This window comes from Lytechinus variegatus, chromosome 12, assembly GCF_018143015.1.
Source record: "Lytechinus variegatus isolate NC3 chromosome 12, Lvar_3.0, whole genome shotgun sequence".
Classification (NCBI taxonomy): Eukaryota; Metazoa; Echinodermata; class Echinoidea; order Temnopleuroida; family Toxopneustidae; genus Lytechinus; species Lytechinus variegatus.
The window spans coordinates 18631081-18653350 of record NC_054751.1 but is presented as its reverse complement, the minus strand read 5'-3'; the positions used below and the strand labels follow the sequence as shown (position 1 = coordinate 18653350).

The following is a 22270-nucleotide window of genomic DNA, read 5'->3' as shown; positions in this document are numbered from 1 at the left end:
CAGTGTAAAATCACACTTTTAGGTGATTTTACACCATGAACGAAATAAATTCAGGATAAAAAAATATATTCACCGAAAAAAGTAAAATTTTCATTAGTAAAAAAACCTGGCGCCAGATATGAAATTGGTCGTGCTGGGTGTGTGTGATACGTTCTCTGGTAAGAGAGACACTTGCTTGGTGAATGATGTGCTTGGCTTTGGGAGAGTCGATGGGAGACTTTAGTTGAAGTCCGGCAGGGATGATGTGGGAATGACGTTCCATTGATTGATCTGCATCCGCTGATGAACAATAAATTACAAGATACAATCTAATGTAAGTGATTGAGGTTTCTCTGTAGAAGGTAGTGAATACACACTCGATGATTGCACATCACATGCAAATCACAGACACATGCCAGACTCTCTCAGCTCAGACATAACATAACAATGGAAATTTCCATGACTTGTCATGAGCCACGTGTTGCATGTTATTCAGACACACTGTAGATTGACTCTATGAAAATGCACACAAAATCCAGACACATTTCATCTCATCTGTCTCATCTTCTCTCAAATCCCATTGGTTCTGCACGTTATGATTGCATCTTTCACTCTCCTATCTCGAACGTGACATGCCTTGACCTAAATGCACCAGTACGATGCGTAACACAACTTTTGAAGATAGTTGGGGTCAAAGTGATGTATATTCATTAGCCATTGCTTGTGATAAAAAATGGCTCGCTGACGTCATTAGCAACATTCACAGAGACCCCTCCTGGAGACGCTTTCAATTCATAAGACGTAAACACGTATTGTGGATGACTATATTTTGAAAGGCTTTTGAGCTGTAATTGGCGGGAAAATGTCAATTTTCGTTTGTTCAAAATTTTGCTGTAAAATGGATTTACATCATGAATTTGGTAGTTGGTATGAGTGAAATTTTCTCTTTCAAATGAATACAGTCATAGCACATAAGTCTAACTCGATCCAAAGATAAAAATTAGGTCCAGACACCCTATTTTTAATCCAGAATAGAGCTTCCAGTGACTGATGCACAACAAGGAGGGATATCGTTTTTAAAAATGATATTTGGGGCTGGATATTTATCTCAGCTTAATTTCACTTCTAATTCACTAAATTTCTAATAGTCTGGACGAAATTTAAACGTGGCGCATATTAATAGGACAATCAATTCCAATGAACATAATAATTGAAAACCAGCAATATCAAAATAAAACAGCAAAAATGCTTTGATGTGAATATCAATGGCATTGTAATTAACCCATCACAGGTTTTGATCAATATTTAAGTTTGTATTTTTATTGACTTTTTCAGTTATCTTAATTTCAGATCTTATGTCAAAATTTCACTGAAATAACAAAGAACTGTTTAATTTTTAGAATCTTACATTACAGGACAAAGTGGGTATTGCTCTTGTAGGTGTCCATTCACTGTAAAATTCAAGCTTTGATCCTTTGTTTAAACTTGGTATTTTTCCCAAAATCTTAAATACACTCTGTCTCTCTCTCTTTCTCTTTGTTCATTATCAATCTACAGCAACACAAGGATCTTGAGGAGCATGAGACTCTAGTGCATGATCTAGAGGAGCGAATGGAACTCCTCGGAGGAGCAGAGAAACAGCTCGCAGATTCCAAGAAGGAGATAGCTGTAAGTCAAATTTCAATTTTTGAACTTACAAATTAAACATTTGATATTTGTATTGGCCCACTCTTTTCAACTGGCCTTTTCAGATGTTGAATAAACTGAAGGAGGGGGGGGCATTATGCCCCTATTCTAATCCTGGGACCCGTTTCATAAAACTTGTTTTGATAACAAATTACAGTTTCAAGCTACTGAAATCAGTTGATCTGGAATGCGATTGCTGTGGATGTGAGGTGAATCTGGTCACCCCGTTCATGGGGGACAAATCTGGATTGAAAACTTTGGATTGATGATGATGATTGATCAGCTGATACTAAAGTTATAGAAATTTCGCACTTGTTATTATTTGTAACAAGTCTTTTCATAACTCGTAGTACTATAACAAATTATTAGTTACATCAATAATTAGATGTATCTACATTTTCTGGTTAATATTCACCTAATATTCTGGCAGTTGGTCTTCCTCTCAGATAGTCTGATACCACCTGGGCTACATTTTTTTTTATCATGTAATCAAATACAAAATGCATGTAATACATTGGGTTCATAGACATTCTAACCGTACGGACTTTTGGTTTTAGATCTAGCTTTTTTTAGTCTAACTAGTTTTTAGCCCAACTAGACGTTGGACCAAATTGGACTAGGTTGCAATTTGACCAAATAGTTAGTTCACTAACTGGTTGTAGACAAACTTTAATTCAACTCAAGTTAGTAGGTATTGACCAATCAATTTACCATTTTGATGTGTGCTAGGAGCAAGAAAGTCAGATAGCTGATCTCTACAAGCAGCTGGAGGAGAGAGAAGCTAAGGTGAAGGAGACGGGAGAGACCATGACAGCTCAGCTTTGTGCAGAAATCAAGATGCATGAGGAAGCCCAGAAGGAAATGCGTAACACCATCCTCAAGAACACACAAAATGAAACAGAATCCAAGAAAGTTATTGAGGTATGTCAACACTTGAGCACAAGTGGATTTGGTGCTTTATTTATGTATATAACATTATTATTATTATTTATTATTATCATTATTGTTGTTGGTGTTGTTTTTGTTGTTGTTATGAGGGAAGCATCAAGGGTCTATTAGAAAATGTTGTGCCTTTGTTTTATAAGAAAGTAATATTCGTTCTTGTTTTTTGATATTCAGAAGCTCAGAAAGTGATTGCGGTATGTTCATGCTATATTTTCTTTTTTATGGTGATGATGACAATAGAGTCGGGGATCAGTTGCATTCCTGAAGGTGAAAAGTGATGTCCACACTGTCCTTATTGAAATCATATACACAAACAGAGCTGCCAACTAGTACTGACATTAGTACTGAGAACTTAAGAGAATACTGATAGCTTCATGCAAATTGATCATTTCTGAAATTTCATTTTTATGTGTTGTCCTATAATGGCAATTCTTTGAAATTGCCTATTTTTCAGCTTTTAAAATACTGAAATGTTCTTGTTCAGGTCGGCAGCTCTGCACAGAAGTTTTCTAGGCATCATACCGTGAATAATCCGTTTCACAGATCAGTGTTCAATTTGATAGTGATATTGGGTATTGCCTTTGATACTTTCACTGTTGTATGTTTGCCACGTTGCACTTCACAGGACCAAGAGGCATCTATTGAAGAACTGAAGGGTGTCATTGAGACCAAGGAGAAGCAAATTGAAAAACTCAAAGAATCCCTCAGTTCTAAAGATGAAGAAATCAAAGAAATGGTAAGAGCATTTTTGGGAAAGAGATTTCCTGTAAATCTAACAAATTGTGTTCATGAATATTTGGATGAAAAAAAATGTAAGGTCCCAATCACAAAAAAACACCTGAAAAGAAAAGTTCATTCTTTTTCACCTCAGTTTTAATAATAATAAGAATAATAAATAATATAGGATTTTTATAGCTCACGTATCCACCTTTCTAGGTGCTCAAGGCGTTCCTATATTACCCCGGCTAAGCTAGTCTACCGATTCTAGTGCGCACAGCTATTTGAGGAATTACTTCCTGCCAGTACCCATTTACCTCACCTGGGTCGAGTGCAGCACACAGTGTGGATAAATTTCTTGCTGATGGAAATCATGTCATGACTAGGATTCTAACCCATTACGTTCTGTTCAAAAGGCGAGAGTCAGAACCATTAGACCACGATGCGCCCAGTGTTGATGTACAGAAACAAACAAAAAACAGAGTTTTAATAGGTGTCAATGAAAGAGCATATGACACTGACTTACGACTTACATTTTTATCTTGAAATGTTTCTTTTCTTTCCATTCAGGGTATGAAACTTGAAGAATCTTCCCAAAAATCATCCTCTGTTGAGGAGTCGCAGACACAGACAGATCAGGTAATTCTTTTCCCACCGGGAAATTGACAAAAGTGATTGTATATTTATAGTTTGATTCTGACAGAGGAGAGTCTCAACCTTGAATTGGATGACCCTTGCAAGATTTACAAAGAAAAGAATGTTCACTACCATATGTTGATGATGCTCTTGGAGAAAATCTGAAGATTAAATTTCACCAGCCTGTTGATGATACTGATAGTAGTAGATAGTCATAAATATCATGGAGAGTTATCAGAACTTTTCCATCATTTCAAACCTTCCTTTTCATCATATCTTTCCTTTTGGAGAGCACAATAAGCAGCACGTTCTCAACAGGCATGAAAGTGGGCAAGTGCAACCAACACAAATCTACAAAGGCCAGGTATCCAAGGGTCCGCTCAGGCCCCTGGAATGATGATAACCAGCCATAGTGAAGAAAATCTGACTACTTTAGACAGGTCATGAGAGCATTAGAATATCAAATTTTTTGTATTATCAGATGGAAACTTATTTCTATAGCTTTACTTTATTTTTCCTTCTGTAATGAAAATGTTACCAAGCACTTAAGCAGCATTCATGGAGGAACATGTACATCCATGCATCAGTCTTATAGAAACATTACTGTAGATAGTAAAATGATGTGCACAATCAAATTTTCTCCTCCTTTTCAGACGGAATCTTCTTACTTCACCTCGTCCTCCGAGAAAAGCGAAGATGAGCAATCTCGCAAGAAGCTTACCGGGATGCCGTCTACTACCTCCCTGGCCTCCACCATCTCAACCACCAGCACTGAAGACGATGATAGTATCATCATCATCGAGCCTGAGGATCAAGCGGGATACAAGGCTGGTCGCCTGTCTAGGTACGCATACCTACAATCTCTGTCCATTCTAAATGCGAAAGAAAAAATTATGTATAGTGGAAATGGATTGATCATATGACCAGGGGTCCGTAACATGAAACATTGCAATCATCGTAGAAGAATATCTTTGTGATTGATTGCATTGATTACAATGTACAATCAGTTGTGGAAATCAAGAGTACGATCGATCGCTAAACTTTTTGTTACAGTACCCAGTGATGATGGAGCTTTCTCAACATATGTTACCTAAGAGAAATCATTAGACTCCTAAAATAATCAGTTGTTGCTACTTGTTTTCCCTTCATTACATTACTTGTTACTTATGTGCTCTTTTGCTTTTGTTTAGGTATGTTTTAAAATCTTATTCATTACCTCGCATGTGCATTTATCATGATGAATAACTGCACATTACAAGTGTACGTATGTATATAAAGAGTTATCATTTCAGCATGTGATTTATTCCTTAGAACATGAACTAAATAAATTATCTGGTAAGTTACAAACTTTTTAATCGTATCGTTTTCCATTCCTTATCAGAGTTGAGATAGATGCTACCCCCCTTCAGAAGAAGCCGTCTCGTAAGGGACGTGCTGCTAAGGTCACCAAGACATCCCTAAGGTCATCAAGAAAGAGAGGAGGAGGTGGAGACGATGTGAGTTTTCCTTTACTGTTTCCTGCTTTTGATCTCCATACTGTTGTTTTGTTTTTATACGCCCGTCCTAGACGGGACGTATTATTGTATTACGTTCGGTGTCCGTCCGTCCATTAACTTTTCCTTGTAAACGCGATAACTTCAGTTTTAATGCTCATATAATTTGTTGTGTATGATACTGGCATGGATCCCAGGAAGCCTATTGATTTTGAGGTCAAAAGGTCTCACTGACATGATTTCATCTTACCCTTCTGAAGTCCTTGTAAATGTGATAACTTCAGTTTAATTGAACTTTATAACCAAGGCTCATGTAACTTGGTGTATGATACTAGCATAAATCCCAGCTCTCTATTGACTATGAGGTCAGAATGTCAAAGGTGAAATCGCCACCTTCCACTTTTCTTACTTGACCAATAACTCAATTTTCCATGTTACAGGCGGGCATAGTTTGTGCTCGCCTTAGCGACACTCTTGTTAGTGATGCAAAGAATTTTACTTTTCTTTTAGTTAATCGTTTTTTTTTAATTGCGTAAATATGTTAATTCAGAATCACAATTTGATATGATCTCCACACTTGCAACATAAGAATCTAACTACAAAACAGTGGTACGATAATTTATGCCTTTTAGGTTTAACAAATTCAATGGAACGACTACCTTTACATTTTTATGCGTTTTGTTTGCTCTTCTAAGAATATTCATTTTATTAAACCATTATTATTTGACTTACTTTGAACTCAGGACCAGGACGTTGAGTGCTCCAAAAAGCTCAAAGGAGATGATGGTGTTGGTGTCAAACCAAAAGGTCGGCTGCGTCGTGCCACAAGGGCATCAAGCAAGACTAGTCTCCATGAGGTAATGTAACTTATGACAGGGTTCATATGGATCAGAGAAGAGACATTTGAACTTCACAGATATTATCGAAGCAAAAATTTGGGAGTTTCTAAATTTCTTCTCAGAAAACAAAAAGAAAATCATTTCTTATCTGTAATACTTCTGACAAAATTCAAATTTTTATCTTTTTCTTTGTGCATATTTACCTAGCTCCCCCTTATTGTTTTGGTGGGAAGGAGAGGGAGTATTAATTGTGCTAGTCAAAGTCTTGCTTTAATTTTTATGCTTTTAAGAATATCTGTAAATTGACTGTTCATCCTGAAAAACCTATAATTCACCTGTTAATCATATAATTTCCTCCATGTCGTGACTCTTGTCTTTTTTCTGCTATTTCACAGGAGATTGAGAACCAACCAGAGGATGGTAAGTCCCCTTCGACATCATCCCACTCGGATAGCAGTCAAAGGAGAGGCCCATTGGCTAGGATCAATGAATACTTACAGAACTCTCCTATTGGAAAGTCTGGTGAGTGGGAAGTAATGGGAGGTACCGAAGGCCCTATGAGATATGCCCGCAAAAGTGTTATGATAGATGACTATTTCAACGAAAATCATGTAACCCTCTCATTTTCAATCATGATTCCTATCCATGGTTCAGTCCCAACAGCAATACAGTGAAATCAGGGTTCCCAGCCCATCAGGAAAATCAGGGAAAATTATTTTACTTTTCTCCAGTCGGAAAAATAAGGGGGAAATGCCTCAAATGAGGCCCAAAAGTCGAAAGTACAGTAGTCAGTCAGACTGTTACTAGCATATTTCGTTGCATATCAAAATTGCATCCATTGAATGACTGGTTATGGTGGTCTTTTAGTGTCGCCTCTTTGACTGCTGTACACTTTTTATACTAAAAATACATGTAACTCGCTCCAACAACTTAGAAAACTTGCAAAACTGGGAATGGGTTTGAATAACTATTAGGGAATATTTAACCCTAAAAAGACTGGGGGGGGGGGCTGATTCAGCCCCCCCTTCGACATTTTTCATGATAAATCCGCCGCGCGAAATTTTTTGACTGCGTCGCTCGCTGACTTTTTACTTTCAAGTCTTGCGCAACTTTTGAGACCAAAATTGTGACCCCCGGGTACGCGGTTTTTCAAAATTACGCAACATTTCGTAAGTGCATGCAGACCCAAAATTACTCAAAAACGTGAATTTGTGTACAAATCCAATGCAAATAGTGTTCTTAGCCAATATTCACAAATGCATCATTATTTTTCCTTTTACTCCTTAAAATCAATTAATTCTATCTTTTTTATGGTCAAAATAAAGTCCCCGACAATTTCATCGAAAAAAAATAAAAAACAAAAAGTCAAAAAAACAAAGAAATACATAAAGAAATTTAGAAAACAGTAGAATACATAAGAAAATAAATGTGATTTTGAAATTTTTTTAAAATCAATTTGATCAGATGCCTATCTAGAGTATGTGAAACAAAAATTAGCATTTCAGGGGCATTATTTTATTAATTAGAGCAAACTTATGATTTTACATATAAATTAGCATAATTAATGAGACATGAGATTTTTTGCAGAATTTGATGTTATAGTTTTGTAGAAAATGCCATGGGTAACGCGTCTGCCAATTTTCGTCGCGATCACGCGATTGACGGCGGAGATCATAAGGGGGGCTGAATCAGCCCCCCCCCCCAGTCTTCTTAGGCGTTGAAATAGCCCAGTCTATTTAGGGTTAAACTTCATCAGGGAAAAATAAGGGAATTTTTCTTTCTTGAAATTCTGGGAACCCTGGAAATGTGCATACTAAGACCACCAAAGAGAGACATGAAACATGGTCTTTATTGACAGATTCCTGTGATACATGTGTCACATCTTGGAAAACTATTTGAGGGGCAAAAAAATGTCTTTATGGACAGAAACATGTAGGCCTTCTTTACATGTCATTGATAAAACAGGTTTAACTGTATTTGATTGCTTCAAAAGTCATCCATAGTCCAAACGATTTTTTTTTCAGGAATACTTCGTACGATTAGTTTTGAATTAAAAGCCTTTTACCATCTGCATGAAACTCAGATTCATTTTTCATTCATTATTCATGTAACTCTCAAAGTAAATGTAAAGGTTTTTCTCTCTATTCATATCTTCATAACGTATTCCACTATTAAATAGTCATAAATTTCATAATGGTGTTGATGGAATTCATAACATTAACTTCAGTACACAACATATCTCTATTCTGGAAAATCAATAGGTAATTCATGTAGCTTGCCTCTCTGTAAAGAAATGAATGCAAATTGCAAAATATGAAGTAATTATGCTCAAATATCATATTTTTGTCTTTCCCCTTGCTTCTTCTCTTATAACGCTCTCCCTTATTTATAGTTTATGATACTGGTGAGTAAATGTGTATGATTTAATGTTTTTTAGAAATCCATACCGCCTGAATTTGATGTGCTGTGTTGTAGCACTTCCTCTTGCTTTTCCTTTCTCCATCTCCCCTCCCTCCTACCTGCTCTTCCTGGTTTTCACCCCCCCCCCCCATCTCTCTCAGCCTGTATTTCACTCTGACCACCTTACTATCTGATCTCTCTACAGCTGTCTATTCAATATATCTATCCATTTATTTACCCTGTATTTATCTCTTTTGATCTTGATCAAATTCTTGTCGCTGTTTCACACAGAGAGTTGGGTGTGACTTAGAGTCAGATTTGATTCCTAATTATGAGCCGTACCCGACAATACTACATTGACCAGATTTTTTTAGAGTATGCATACCTCTCCTCTCCAATGGTCATCAATGAATCCACACATTAGTATCATGTGTGCAGAAATCTAACATTTATTCATTTTCAAAGTTGGAATTCATTTGCAGATGAATGAAAGATTAAAAAAAAATCGTATGTGAAGGATGTGATCTAAAACAATTTGAAAACATTTGAAATGCCTAATTCAAAACACTGGGTTTCCAATTTTTTCTTCTTTGCATGAAGCCACTTCTCTTGCATGGAATGCTTTTTGATGTAAACAAAGCAATAACTAAATAAGATTTGTGTGTAAGTTTTTGAAGGGCATCTATTTTATTAAGAGAAATGATAAAATCACCAAGTCCGGTGTGGCTGTTGCTCTATAAGGAAGCTGTTCTTCCCAAAGCCAACATAGAGTGATACAAGCACAAGTCCGTGATATATATGAAGGGAAAAATATCCTGCTATTGCTCCACTTTTTTAAAAATACTGCTATACAAAAAGTAGCTTATTTTTACATAGGAATGTACAGAACTTTTATTAGATGAGGTCTTTTCCCTTCTGACCAAACAAACTATTAAATGAAATTGGATAAGGAAAGTTATTCCCTGCAATGTGAGTATCATAAAAAAAGGTATCTCAAATTTAATAGGGGCCAAGCAAGTCAAAACATCAGAGTGGGAGCTAAAAATCATATACAATGCTCAAATTCATATTTTCACAAAAAAGTCAATCATTGTCTACATTGATTTTTTTACAACTTTTGGATAAAGTCACACTTTCCTATTGCTCTTTGTGAATCAGCCGCCTAGACTTTGAATAATGTAAAACACAAGTGCTTAGCTCTACATGTAAAATCTTGTTTATAGAGAGGTCTATATAATCACACATAGCTAATTAATTTCAGCTTCATACATGTTGCTTTCTAGAAATTAGAAAAGTTGCTGTTCTCTGTTCTTTACTATTCTTTGTTTTTCTTTTTTCTACTCCTGTATCCACCAATTATTATTAGAATACTTATGTATTCACAGAGTGGGGGATATCATATTCTAGTATATATGAAATAAAGTAGAATTTTTCTACACTAATGAAATCTTCCTTCTTGTTTATGTGTTCTGTTCATATAACAAAGCTATATGATTTAGTAACTACTGTCTATTGATTTGTTTATGACCTGGCTGAGTTGCTAAATGTGTGTTCAATTTTTCTCCTCTTCTTCCCTTGCATGATGTCTCATATTTTGTTTGTTTGCATTATTTATTTTCTTTGCGCCCATTGATCTTATTTTTCAAATGCATTGACAATAACTTGTCCGCTTACACACCTATAATGGGAATGTTTACTAACTCTTACAATGGAAGAAATATTTATTTAATCACATCTTATTTCTATTGCATTTTGATGAACTTTCTGTTCTGTTGCATTTTTAATTGTTTTGCTTTATCATATGTTCAATTTGATCTTTTGATTTCATGTTTGACCTCCCTTTGTTTTTTAAAACACTTTTCTAAATATTCTTAATCCCTCATACTTGCATTTCACCTCTTTTAATCTCTTTCTTATTTCTCTACCGTATACTCCATCCCCGCTCCTGCTCTGGGCAAACCTTTCCTATTTCATCACTGCGTACTCCACCCCTCCTGCTCTGGGCAAACCTTTCCTATTTCATCACTGTAAACTCCACCCCTACTCCTGCTCTGGGCAAACCTTTCCTATTTCATCAATGTATACTCCATCCCCGCTCCTGCTCTGGGCAAACCTTTCCTATTTCATCACTGCGTACTCCACCCCTCCTGCTCTGGGCAAACCTTTCCTATTTCATCACTGTAAACTCCACCCCTACTCCTGCTCTGGGCAAACCTTTCCTATTTCATCAATGTATACTCCACCCCCGCTCTTGCTCTGGGCAAACCTTTCCTATTTCATCACTGTAAACTCCACCCCTACTCCTGCTCTGGGCAAACCTTTCCTATTTCATCACTGTATACTCCACCCCTGCTCCTGCTCTGGGCAAACCTTTCCTATTTCATCACTGTATACTCCACCCCTGCTCCTGCTCTGGGCAAACCTTTCCTATTTCATCACTGTATACTCCACCCCTGCTCCTACTCTGGGTAAACCTTTCCTATTTCATCACTGTATACTCCACCCCTGCTCCTACTCTGGGTAAACCTTTCCTATTTCATCACTGTATACTCCACCCCTGCTCCTGCTCTGGGCAAACCTTTCCTATTTCATCACTGTATACTCCACCCCTGCTCCTACTCTGGGTAAACCTTTCCTATTTCATCACTGTATACTCCACCCCTGCTCCTACTCTGGGCAAACCTTTCCTATTTCATCACTGTATACTCCACCCCTGCTCCTACTCTGGGCAAACCTTTCCTATTTCATCACTGTATACTCCACCCCTCCTGCTCTGGGCAAACCTTTCCTATTTCATCACTGTATACTCCACCCCTGCTCCTACTCTGGGTAAAACTTTCCTATTTCATCACTGTATACTCCACCCCTGCTCCTACTCTGGGTAAACCTTTCCTATTTCATCACTGTAAACTCCACCCCTACTCCTGCTCTGGGCAAACCTTTCCTATTTCATCACTGTATACTCCACCCCTGCTCCTGCTCTGGGCAAACCTTTCCTATTTCATCACTGTATACTCCACCCCTGCTCCTGCTCTGGGCAAACCTTTCCTATTTCATCACTGTATACTCCACCCCTGCTCCTACTCTGGGTAAACCTTTCCTATTTCATCACTGTATACTCCACCCCTGCTCCTACTCTGGGTAAACCTTTCCTATTTCATCACTGTATACTCCACCCCTGCTCCTGCTCTGGGCAAACCTTTCCTATTTCATCACTGTATACTCCACCCCTGCTCCTACTCTGGGTAAACCTTTCCTATTTCATCACTGTATACTCCACCCCTGCTCCTACTCTGGGCAAACCTTTCCTATTTCATCACTGTATACTCCACCCCTGCTCCTACTCTGGGCAAACCTTTCCTATTTCATCACTGTATACTCCACCCCTCCTGCTCTGGGCAAACCTTTCCTATTTCATCACTGTATACTCCACCCCTGCTCCTACTCTGGGTAAACCTTTCCTATTTCATCACTGTATACTCCACCCCTGCTCCTACTCTGGGTAAACCTTTCCTATTTCATCACTGTATACTCCACCCCTGCTCCTGCTCTGGGCAAACCTTTCCTATTTCATCACTGTATACTCCACCCCTGCTCCTACTCTGGGTAAACCTTTCCTATTTCATCACTGTATACTCCACCCCTGCTCCTACTCTGGGCAAACCTTTCCTATTTCATCACTGTATACTCCACCCCTGCTCCTACTCTGGGCAAACCTTTCCTATTTCATCACTGTATACTCCACCCCTCCTGCTCTGGGCAAACCTTTCCTATTTCATCACTGTATACTCCACCCCTGCTCCTACTCTGGGTAAAACTTTCCTATTTCATCACTGTATACTCCACCCCTGCTCCTACTCTGGGTAAACCTTTCCTATTTCATCACTGTATACTCCACCCCTGCTCCTGCTCTGGGCAAACCTTTCCTATTTCATCACTGTATACTCCACCCCTGCTCCTACTCTGGGTAAAACTTTCCTATTTCATCACTGTATACTCCACCCCTGCTCCTACTCTGGGCAAACCTTTCCTATTTCATCACTGTATACTCCACCCCTGCTCCTGCTCTGGGCAAACCTTTCCTATTTCATCACTGTATACTCCACCCCTGCTCCTGCTCTGGGCAAACCTTTCCTATTTCATCACTGTATACTCCACCCCTCTTGCTCTTGACAAACCTTTCCTATTTCATCACTGTAAACTCCACCCCTGTTCCTGCTCTGGGCAAACCTTTTATATTTCATCACTGCGTACACCACTCCTCCTGCTCCGTTTTCCACTATTTACCTACCCCCAACCCTCATTGGTAACTAATCTCTAATAACTAATATCCTTCCCCTACACCAAACCCCAACATTCATTGCCATGGCAACACCATAGTAGAATCATCAGCATGCTTTGTAAATTTAACTCCATCTGTTGTCCGTCCAGCCAAACGACTGGTTGACACTGCTACAGGTGCTGGATCACCGTCCACAGAGGTGGAGAAGCCCCCTTCCCCGTCCCCTCCCAAGGCCGTTGAGATGGATACATTTGTCCCATCCCTGGCTCCAGAGAGGCAGAAGAGAAAGAGGAAGCTCTACAAAACTGATATTTCTGCTCCATTCGAAGCTTCCCCTCATGAGGTAAGATTTTCTTTATTTGAGAAAATCATTCTCCCCACCTACCTCTGATCTACAACTCCCTCCTTCACCAAATGGCTCAATCCAATTCTTACAAAGAAAAAAGTTGATAAACTTGTGTAGGAACTAGGGAACTTTAAGCAAAGTTATTTTGCTAAAAAAATAATAATTGAAAAAAAAAAGATAGCAAATTTGATTTAGGTGCTTTATTTCACAAGATCTTTGAACCATGAATAAAACGATGTAAGATCTGTTACAATAAATTTAGATGTACCGGTATATGCAGGTGAATCTAGGTAAAATCTTTTTGAACCATAGTAATCCGTTTGACGTAGGTGAAATTTGACTAAGTTGTTATAGTAACACATTTGTTACATATTCTGGTCTGAACTAATGATTCGAGTGAGGCGATTATCTAACCAAGGTCGACTTATGCGTAGTCTACTGTAGGTGCGGCCTGTTCAGTTATGGACCCTTTCTCTTATGATTGTAGAATTATTTCTGTCATTCAAGTCTCTATCTCTCTGTTTTCTGAACATGCATGTTAGAGAAGAATGAAACCTTTGGAACAAGGTAGCTTGTGTGAAAACAGAAAAATCAAAGAAACATATCAACAAAAGTTTGAGAAAAATCAGATAAATAATGAGAAAGTTATGAGCATTCAAATATTGTGATCACTAATGCTATGGAGATCCTCACATTGGCAATGCGACAAAGATGTGTGATGTCACTTGTGAACAACTCTCCCCATTACTTTAGCATATATTTCACTTTAACTGCCTCTTTTATCATATCAATCAGTAGATCATGTATACTTTCTATAGGAGGGCATGTAATACAGATTTTCAAAGAATACATCATTGATAAAGAGTTTGTATCACCATAAGAAAAAGCAAAAAGAGACATTCGGGGGTATTTTATAGTACATCAAAGGGAAAGTTGTTCACATGTGACATCACACATCCTTGTCATGTTGCCAAGGGGAGGATCTCGATGGCAATAGTGATTGCAATATTTCTTTGTTCTTATTCTTTGATTTTTCTGTTTTGACACAAGCCTACTTGTTCCAAAGGTTTCATTCCCCTTAGAGATTGTTTTTATTGTCTCATTAATAATGCATATTCTCTGTCTCTTCTTATTTCCCCCATTCCCTACCTTACAGATGATCAGCCGACAATATGTTGGCGAGGCCAAACCATCAGAGGGCTCTACAGTTACCGTTATCACACGAAAACTTCGCTCTCGAACCAAGAAATACTAAACCATTTAGTACTATTCTTGTATCATGTGCCTTAATAATAAGGAAGCGAAAATCTTATCAGAGTGTGGATTCAACGGTATTAACATTGTCTGTACATTAAGACTACCGTGTACAAGGTTATAATGTCTGATATGAATGCATTAAGTGTGAAGCTCATCGATTGAACACCGATTTCTGTTGTGTTTCTTTTCATGTCCATTTATATGTCCAACCTTTTGGAATATCTGCCGTATTTCAAAGTACTTTTGCCTGTACACAGTAGTGACTAGTGAGGTCAACTGGAATTTGGGAAGTGGCTTCATCTGAGATGGATTTACACCAGCAGGTCCATAGCATGATAGAAACAAGGCATACAGAGCTGTATATTACATGATGAATGTGTCATTTTGTAATTTGAATATTCATGTTTAAATTCAACATCCATTTTTAGGGCGTATGTTTCAATGTCAGGTTCTTATCTCTGGTGTCTTTTTTTCCCCATCTTTTCTATGTTAATTCACTTTTTTGTTGGCATTGAATAGTATATATTGACAGATTTGTGAGACTATAAATTGCAATGGATTGTCCCAGAATACTCGTATTGTTCGGTCAGTGGAAATCTAAGCAAAGTCTGAAAAGAAGAATTTTCAGAAAATGCAGTCAATAAGTGTTTTTTTACTGTGGAATAAATGAATAAAAAAGGTAAACTCACAGAAACTTAATGTAAATATGTTATATATATATGAGTAGTTTGTATTTAACCGAACTGAAAAAAAAACAAATATAATAGAAATGAGATATTTGGCGAATACATTGTTTTACATGTGCCCCCTTCATTCCTTCCAAACTTCTAATATTTTTTCAAAAACCTAATAACTGATCAAAATTATATAGACAGGACTTTTCAGGTCTTGAGAACATAGACAATTTCTTTGTCAAGTTTGTGAATAGTGAATATTGCAGCATTTTTACAATTGTTGTAAAGATCTGAATTCTCTTATGTCTTTCTACACCTTTAAGATATTTTTAAAGGACAAGTCCACCCCAACAAAAAGTTGATTCAAATAAAATGAGAAAAATCCAACCAGCAGAACACTGAAAATTTCATCAAAATCAGATGTAAAATAAGAAAGTTATGACATTTTAAAGTTTCGCTTAATTTCATAAAACAGTTATATTCACATCCTTGTTAGTATGCAAATGAGGAGATCGATGACATCACTCACTATTTTTTTTTGTATTTTATCATATGAAATATTCAATTTTTCTCCCTGTTGTAGTGTGAAATAACGATTAAATCCTCCCTGAACATGTGTAATTAGCATTGTTTAATTCTATATGGTTCAATCATGTTGGTCCTTATTGTCAAATCTGTAAAAAATGAAATATTGTATAATTCAAAAGTTCAATAAAAAACAAAAGAAATAGTTAGTGACAGACATCATCGACTGTCTCATTTGCATGTCACTGAGTTGTGCATATCACTGTTTTTGTGAAAAATAAGCGAAATTTTCAAATATCATAACTTTCTTATTTTACATCCGATTTTGATGAAATTTTCAGCATAATAATTATTTGATTTCTTTCTTTTCATTCAAATCAACATTTTTCTGGGGTGGACTTAGCCTTTGATGGTTAGGAAAGAGTCAACTGCAATACTTTAAATTCATTTGATGTAAGATACCCTTCCGTATTTGATAACAGGTTGGTTTCACTCAGCAATATGCAGAGTATTTAGTGACAGGGAAATAAATCAATAACTGAAGGGCTGTATAAAGAATAATGTCCGAACTATGAGCTTGGCAATTAGTTGTTGCTCCCATGGAACAGGCATTTATCACAGATCATCAAGCTCGGACCAAACTCTGGCCAAGATCCTTCTTAGATTTAACCAGAAAATTATTGAACCCGCAGTTATATAGTAACTTTTCCCCTTTTACGGATGAACACACTGCAGATTCCACATCCAATTTGAGTTGGCCAAAACATCATAAAACATACTATTGAGGGACTGTGAAGTGTAGCTGTTACCAACTATGTACAGTTTGTAAATAGAAAGCAAATCTTATAAATTTCGTTTTGATAAATGCTTACATGATGAGAAAAATCATGGTATATCCTGCAAGTTCGATTTCATTGTAATTGATGAAAAAGAGGCATATATGTGTATGTAAAACATGACAGGGAATGTTTACATGTGATGTACATGTACTAGTAATAGTGATAATTGTGGTTTTGGTGAGAAAGGAATAGACAATTTTGTCCAAAATTTTGTACTAAACTATAATACTATTTTTATTATGAAAACAGCCTTTAAAATGAAAACATTGTTGAGGCAAGTGCACTAGCTATTTGCAGATAGTGTCTAGTTCATTTGCATGGTACATATTATTACATCTACCAAAATGTAATTAAATTAGATACTAAAACCCTCTTATGTATGTAAGGCATAGACCTACACAGTACTTTGTATTCATATTGCATTTCTATGCCAATACATCATTTTCTGTAAACAGAGAAAATTGTATGAAAAACTGAAAGTAATTGTATGCATGTCATGAAATTCGTTATCTGTTTTAATAGAATGAAATCTGATATCAAGTTTGAAATTAATGGAATAATGTGCGAAGTTGAAACCACAATTGGACCCTCTTGCATCGGGTTCCTTACAAAAGATTTGTATTTGACTGAGATTTATTAATTTCTGAATGGCTTCAGTTACAGTGCCTGAATCTCTTTTGGTCCCATTGAGGGCTTTACTATGATAGCCTTCAGGATCATGAAAATTGCTGTTTACTATACAGGGGCCTTTTCATGAAAGTGTTCAATGACTGTACAGTGTAATATGTTCTTTGAGCTAAGCCTAATCATATTCCTCATCACTTCCATTCCTGTCAGCTAAGGTTGAAAACATTTGAAACTGTATGTAAGATTTCATTTATTAGACACTATACATTCCCACTTTGTTCAAATAGGGTATCTCATTTCGCTCACACAAAAAAAAAACGTGTTCCAGTCATTTGAACAGCTTCAGGAAACATTTCCAGGGGCGTGTTTCACAAAGAATTAAGTATGACTTAAATCGCACTTAAATTCTGACGCGTATCTGAAATACAACGCACAATCTAATTGATCAATACGTAGTAGTGCCCGTCCTCTTTGCATGATCTGACCAGTGCGGTTATGCTTTTTATACCGCATGCAACTAGGCATTTAGGTGTGACTCTAAGTCATACTTAAATATTTGTGAAACACCCCCCAGAATTTCAAGTGGTATAGCATATACATGTCAAAGCAACTTGGCCTATGTCAAATCTTTTAGGACAACTGAAATCTGTTAGAATTACAAGAAGTGTATAACACATGCTTAATCTTGGTCCCATCTTGCAAAGAGATGTGAATGGTCCGATCTGCATGTACCTGAACTGTATGGAATCCATCAATCTCGTAACTTTTCCTACAGGATTTTTTGCACAATGTCTTTTGTAAACAGAGGAACATACCAAATTGTCAAGAAAATAATGTATGAGTATACAATATTCCTATACATCGTATTTAGAAAAAAATTTGAACAAACATGCGTTTCAGATGTTGGAGTTGCTGACTTTCCAGAATTGTGGTTGATCCGATCTAGCACAACTTTTTGTTAGACAGGGCCCTTGTGTAAAAATTACTCTGGCTTAAGCATGTTAGATGAATAGTCAACTTAAGGAAGGTCGACTTTTCTCCTGTTGACCTGATTTTGGAGTATGATAGGCTGGAAAATAGAATTGGTTGCTTTGTTTTATCAGAAATATTTTTTATAGGAATATCAAACATCACCGAATATATCTTGAAAATAGAATTCAACAGAGAGCAAAAAGAAAAAAATGGTTGCCTTGTAAATTCGGGAATTGATTTTTAATCTCTTGTACATTTGGATTCTGCTGCAGCAGAATGCAAGAATCGTATGTTATGTGGAAAGTTAAAATCAGTTGTTGCACGTTAGTATAAGATGTGTTGTATAATCTATATATATATTATAATATTGTTCCTAATGTATGCTCTTCAGACTTCTATCTATAGGACTGCAGGATGCAAGTGTACTTTGTAAGCAATATGATATTGTTATATGAAGAAGCTTCCATTATTAAAAGCAACATAAGTTTGCTTATCTTGCAAATTTTCTGTCCAATTGTTTTTTGTAATTTTTTGGTGTTTTTTTTTGCTTGATATTTATTCAGTGGCTTGTGCATTTCTCATCACAATTTAAATGTCTCTTTTTTAGTATACCCCCGGGAGTTATACCATTCTCTGAAGGGAATCATCATGATAAAAACAAAAAAAACTATAAATTCAAACAAAAATGTGGTAATGGTCATATGACATGACTTATCAAACCAAATTCAACAATGTTAATAATGCTGCAGTCACATTCAGTGAGTCGAAAACGGTTCATTTTTCTTCAAATCACCTATATGTAGCTATGTAGCTGATTTTTCTGTTTTTATCATGCTAACATTTAATTCAGTAAGGGAATTCTCATGAAATCATTGCTTAAATCTTTTATGTAATTAATTCCAATTTTCTTGCCCATATTGTTTGTCCAAATTACCAGTAAACAAAATAAAATACACATTGTTTCTGTTGACTTTGTATGCAAATACTGCATAGTTTTATTTACTTTCATAATCAAACATGATATATAAATAGTACATCAGTACAAGTAGGGGTATCAAAACTACTCCCCACCATAATTTCAATTTCTGATATTTCTTCCACACACAATAAGTAACAGATGCTTTATGGGAAATAGAGTTTTTCATACAAAATTAACACAAATGCCAGTTCAGGAGCATGTATATTTCAAAGCCAAAAGCAAAATATTTTTTCAAAGTGAAAAACAGAAAAATTGTACAGCTAATAAATCTATTTGAATTCAAATCAACACTTAATCACCTACATTTATATCTGGAGCTGTTTCCTAAAGCCATTTGTAAAATACAAATGAATAACTTTACAAGGAATGCCACTTTTCAGACTAAGTCTGAATTCTGACTTTTTCAACAAATTTTGGGCAATAGAAAATGCTTTTTCTTGTAGGGTCATTCTAGATGATTTTCAAACTTTTTAATCAACTCTACAAGGCATTTCTTCTTTACACGAGAATGTGCTCAATGATGTATTCCCATGAAGCTGACTTGCAAATGAAAAACGCTCCAGTTGTTCATACAGTCATGTGTAATTTACAAACAGCTTTATGAAACACCAAATTACCTGACCAATATGCACCATGTTACAGAAGATGTTGACAGTTTTAAAAAGCTACTGTTTTGCAAAGTGTTTACAGGTTAACAGAGTATTGACCCTAATTTGCAGTCATTTTGAGAGTAAATCGAGATTTAAAAAAATTCCCTAAGTAGATCTTTAAAAAAGAAATCGAGATTTTTTTTGTTTTAGAATTCAGATTAGTAAGAAATATGTAATGTAATAACATAATTCAGGAAAAATCACAAATTTGCCCTGGTTACTTAAAATGACGTCCTCTTCAAATTATTTTTGAAATGTATTTGTCATTTTCTGAGGACATATCATTATGTTCAATAATTATTATCCACCTTGAAAGTTGCAAACATAGCTTGACTCTTTATCTGGTAATTGTTATTGAACCCCCCCAGGCTATTGACAACATTCAAAATATGTATAAGATGCAAGTACAATGGTCTGTATTTTAAATTTTATATAATCTTGAATTTCAAAAAGAAAACCAATCATTTTTTTTCTTTGAGACAGTCGGAAAATTGTAGTTGGAGTTTCATATAAATACACATTTTGACTTTGAAAACACTTGATAGAATCAAATAGACACTTGATAGAATAAAAACTTGATAATTTATCTGTTCCCAAACTGGCACTTATGTTGCATACATTTTCACACATAACATGTATTTCTCACTGTACAGTCAAAATACTTCTTTACCTTTACAGTATTCACAAAGATTGGATTGAAAAGCATACAAAAGACACAAATAATAAAAGTAACATAATAATGATGTCAAAGACATCCTCCTTCCCAAGTCTTTTAACCAAAAAAAAAACACATCGCTTAACTAAACATATTTATTTCATGGTGAACTGGTGCTTCATGTGGAAGACAAAAAGTACAGTAAAAAAAACGTATAATGTAGGAAAACGAATTGCACATCTGCTCACTTAATAAATTCAAATGTTGACTGAACCAGATAGGAAAAACAGAAATGTATTCAGATGATGAATTGGCGACAAAGGCATGCAAATAAACTTTTAACTGGATTAATCACTTATAAATACTTTGATATTTTTTTTCATATTAAAGTCATTCTTGTCAGGGATCATAGTTCAATGGTAAATGGATTAGTTTGCCATTCTTTTTATTTTGTCATTCTTATTTTTTACAAGTGAAAACAAATATTGAATTATCAACTATTTACTGTTAATCATCAACTGCCCAGTGATTCATTACAATATACATGGTTTAAAAATCATTTTGTCAAATTCTTATCGTTCATTTAGTTGACGTCATAGTATGAATTACAATTCAAGATATTGCAGCTTTTTTTTATAGCAAGAGTCAAGTTTTCAAATGAATCACCACTTTAAAGCCATACTTTTACACAACACTAAGATATTTTTCATCACAAATAATTCATTACGTACGGATAAACCAATTACATGCTAGCACTACGGTAAATCGGCTTGCTTTGACTAGATTTTATTGGAGGATAAACATTACCTTATTTTTAAGTGCCTGGCACATTCTTACACCATTAATCTTTGACATTCCAAAGTATTTTGCATTACTTTCAAGAACAGACAATTTTATAGCAGAAATGTGAATCAGCTCCATGTCTAACGACCTAGCGATGACAACACTTGTATGAAACTGTTGTTTCATACAGTGTTATCTATGATTTATTTATGGATGTGTGGGAACTAAACTAATGATGAAATCACAATCATTTTCATGCAAAGAGAGCCATTACAACATGTCAAGTTAGTGGGCATACATGTAAAAACAACATGGCAAGACAATGAGAGTGAAAATAATATTCGATCATTCCCATCTCACTGATACCTAAACTATAATAGTGTAGAACAAGAGCCATACTGCGATGCCATAATGACCAAACTGTAAAGACTCAATAATGCTGCTTTCGAACAGTTTCGTGGTCGAATTTGGAGTTGTTTCATATGAATAGATGTCCAATACCGATCGATCGCTTATTAAAATTTGCAAGGAATTCTTTCCAAAATGTGACTACCATATTGCATCTCGGCTATGCCACTAGCATATCTGTGGATTGACCAAATGCCATTTTATTATTATGGTTAAGAATGCCATGAGGGTAACTAACAACATTATAAGGGCTCATGAGTCGATAAAAAAAATCAAGATTTGTTTTTAATCAGGTTTAAATTCTTGCAAGGTCATGGCTTTGATTGCTCTAATGACCAGTGTCTCTTAGACATTTGCTCTTTTACAGTTTTTTTTTCATTTCTGCCGTTACCTAGAAATCTCTAAAAACATACAAATTTAAGGCCTGCATAATTGTAAGTCTTGATGAATCCTAGCCATGGTGTGTTTTTCTTCAGCAAGAGATTCATCCACACTGTGCTGCACTCGACCTAGGTGAGGTAAATGGGTAGCGGCAGGAAGAAATTCCTGGAAATATGTGCCCTATACAAATCCTACAT

General features: G+C 36.0%; 1 protein-coding gene across 10 annotated transcripts in view; it reads left to right on the top strand.

Moving 5' to 3' along the window:
• Positions 1-15664, top strand: part of LOC121424645 (kinesin-like protein KIF20A) — a 43536-nt gene extending 27872 nt beyond the window's left edge. For 5 of the 10 annotated variants that reach the window (XM_041620374.1, XM_041620377.1, XM_041620376.1 and 2 more), the window contains 11 exons: positions 1537-1647; positions 2395-2586; positions 3236-3346; positions 3898-3966; positions 4617-4807; positions 5345-5459; positions 6200-6313; positions 6691-6817; positions 8688-8699; positions 13076-13320; positions 14480-15663. In XM_041620374.1, coding sequence (XP_041476308.1) covers positions 1537-1647; positions 2395-2586; positions 3236-3346; positions 3898-3966; positions 4617-4807; positions 5345-5459; positions 6200-6313; positions 6691-6817; positions 8688-8699; positions 13076-13320; positions 14480-14578 — 1386 coding nt within the window. In that variant the 3' untranslated portion in view covers positions 14579-15663. Of the gene's footprint in view, positions 1-1536; positions 1648-2394; positions 2587-3235; positions 3347-3897; positions 3967-4616; positions 4808-5344; positions 5460-6199; positions 6314-6690; positions 6818-8687; positions 8700-13075; positions 13321-14479 lie in introns of all 10 variants that reach the window. The other 5 variants (XM_041620373.1, XM_041620371.1, XM_041620370.1 and 2 more) reach the window with 5 other exon arrangements.
• Positions 15665-22270: the final 6606 nt, after the last annotated feature.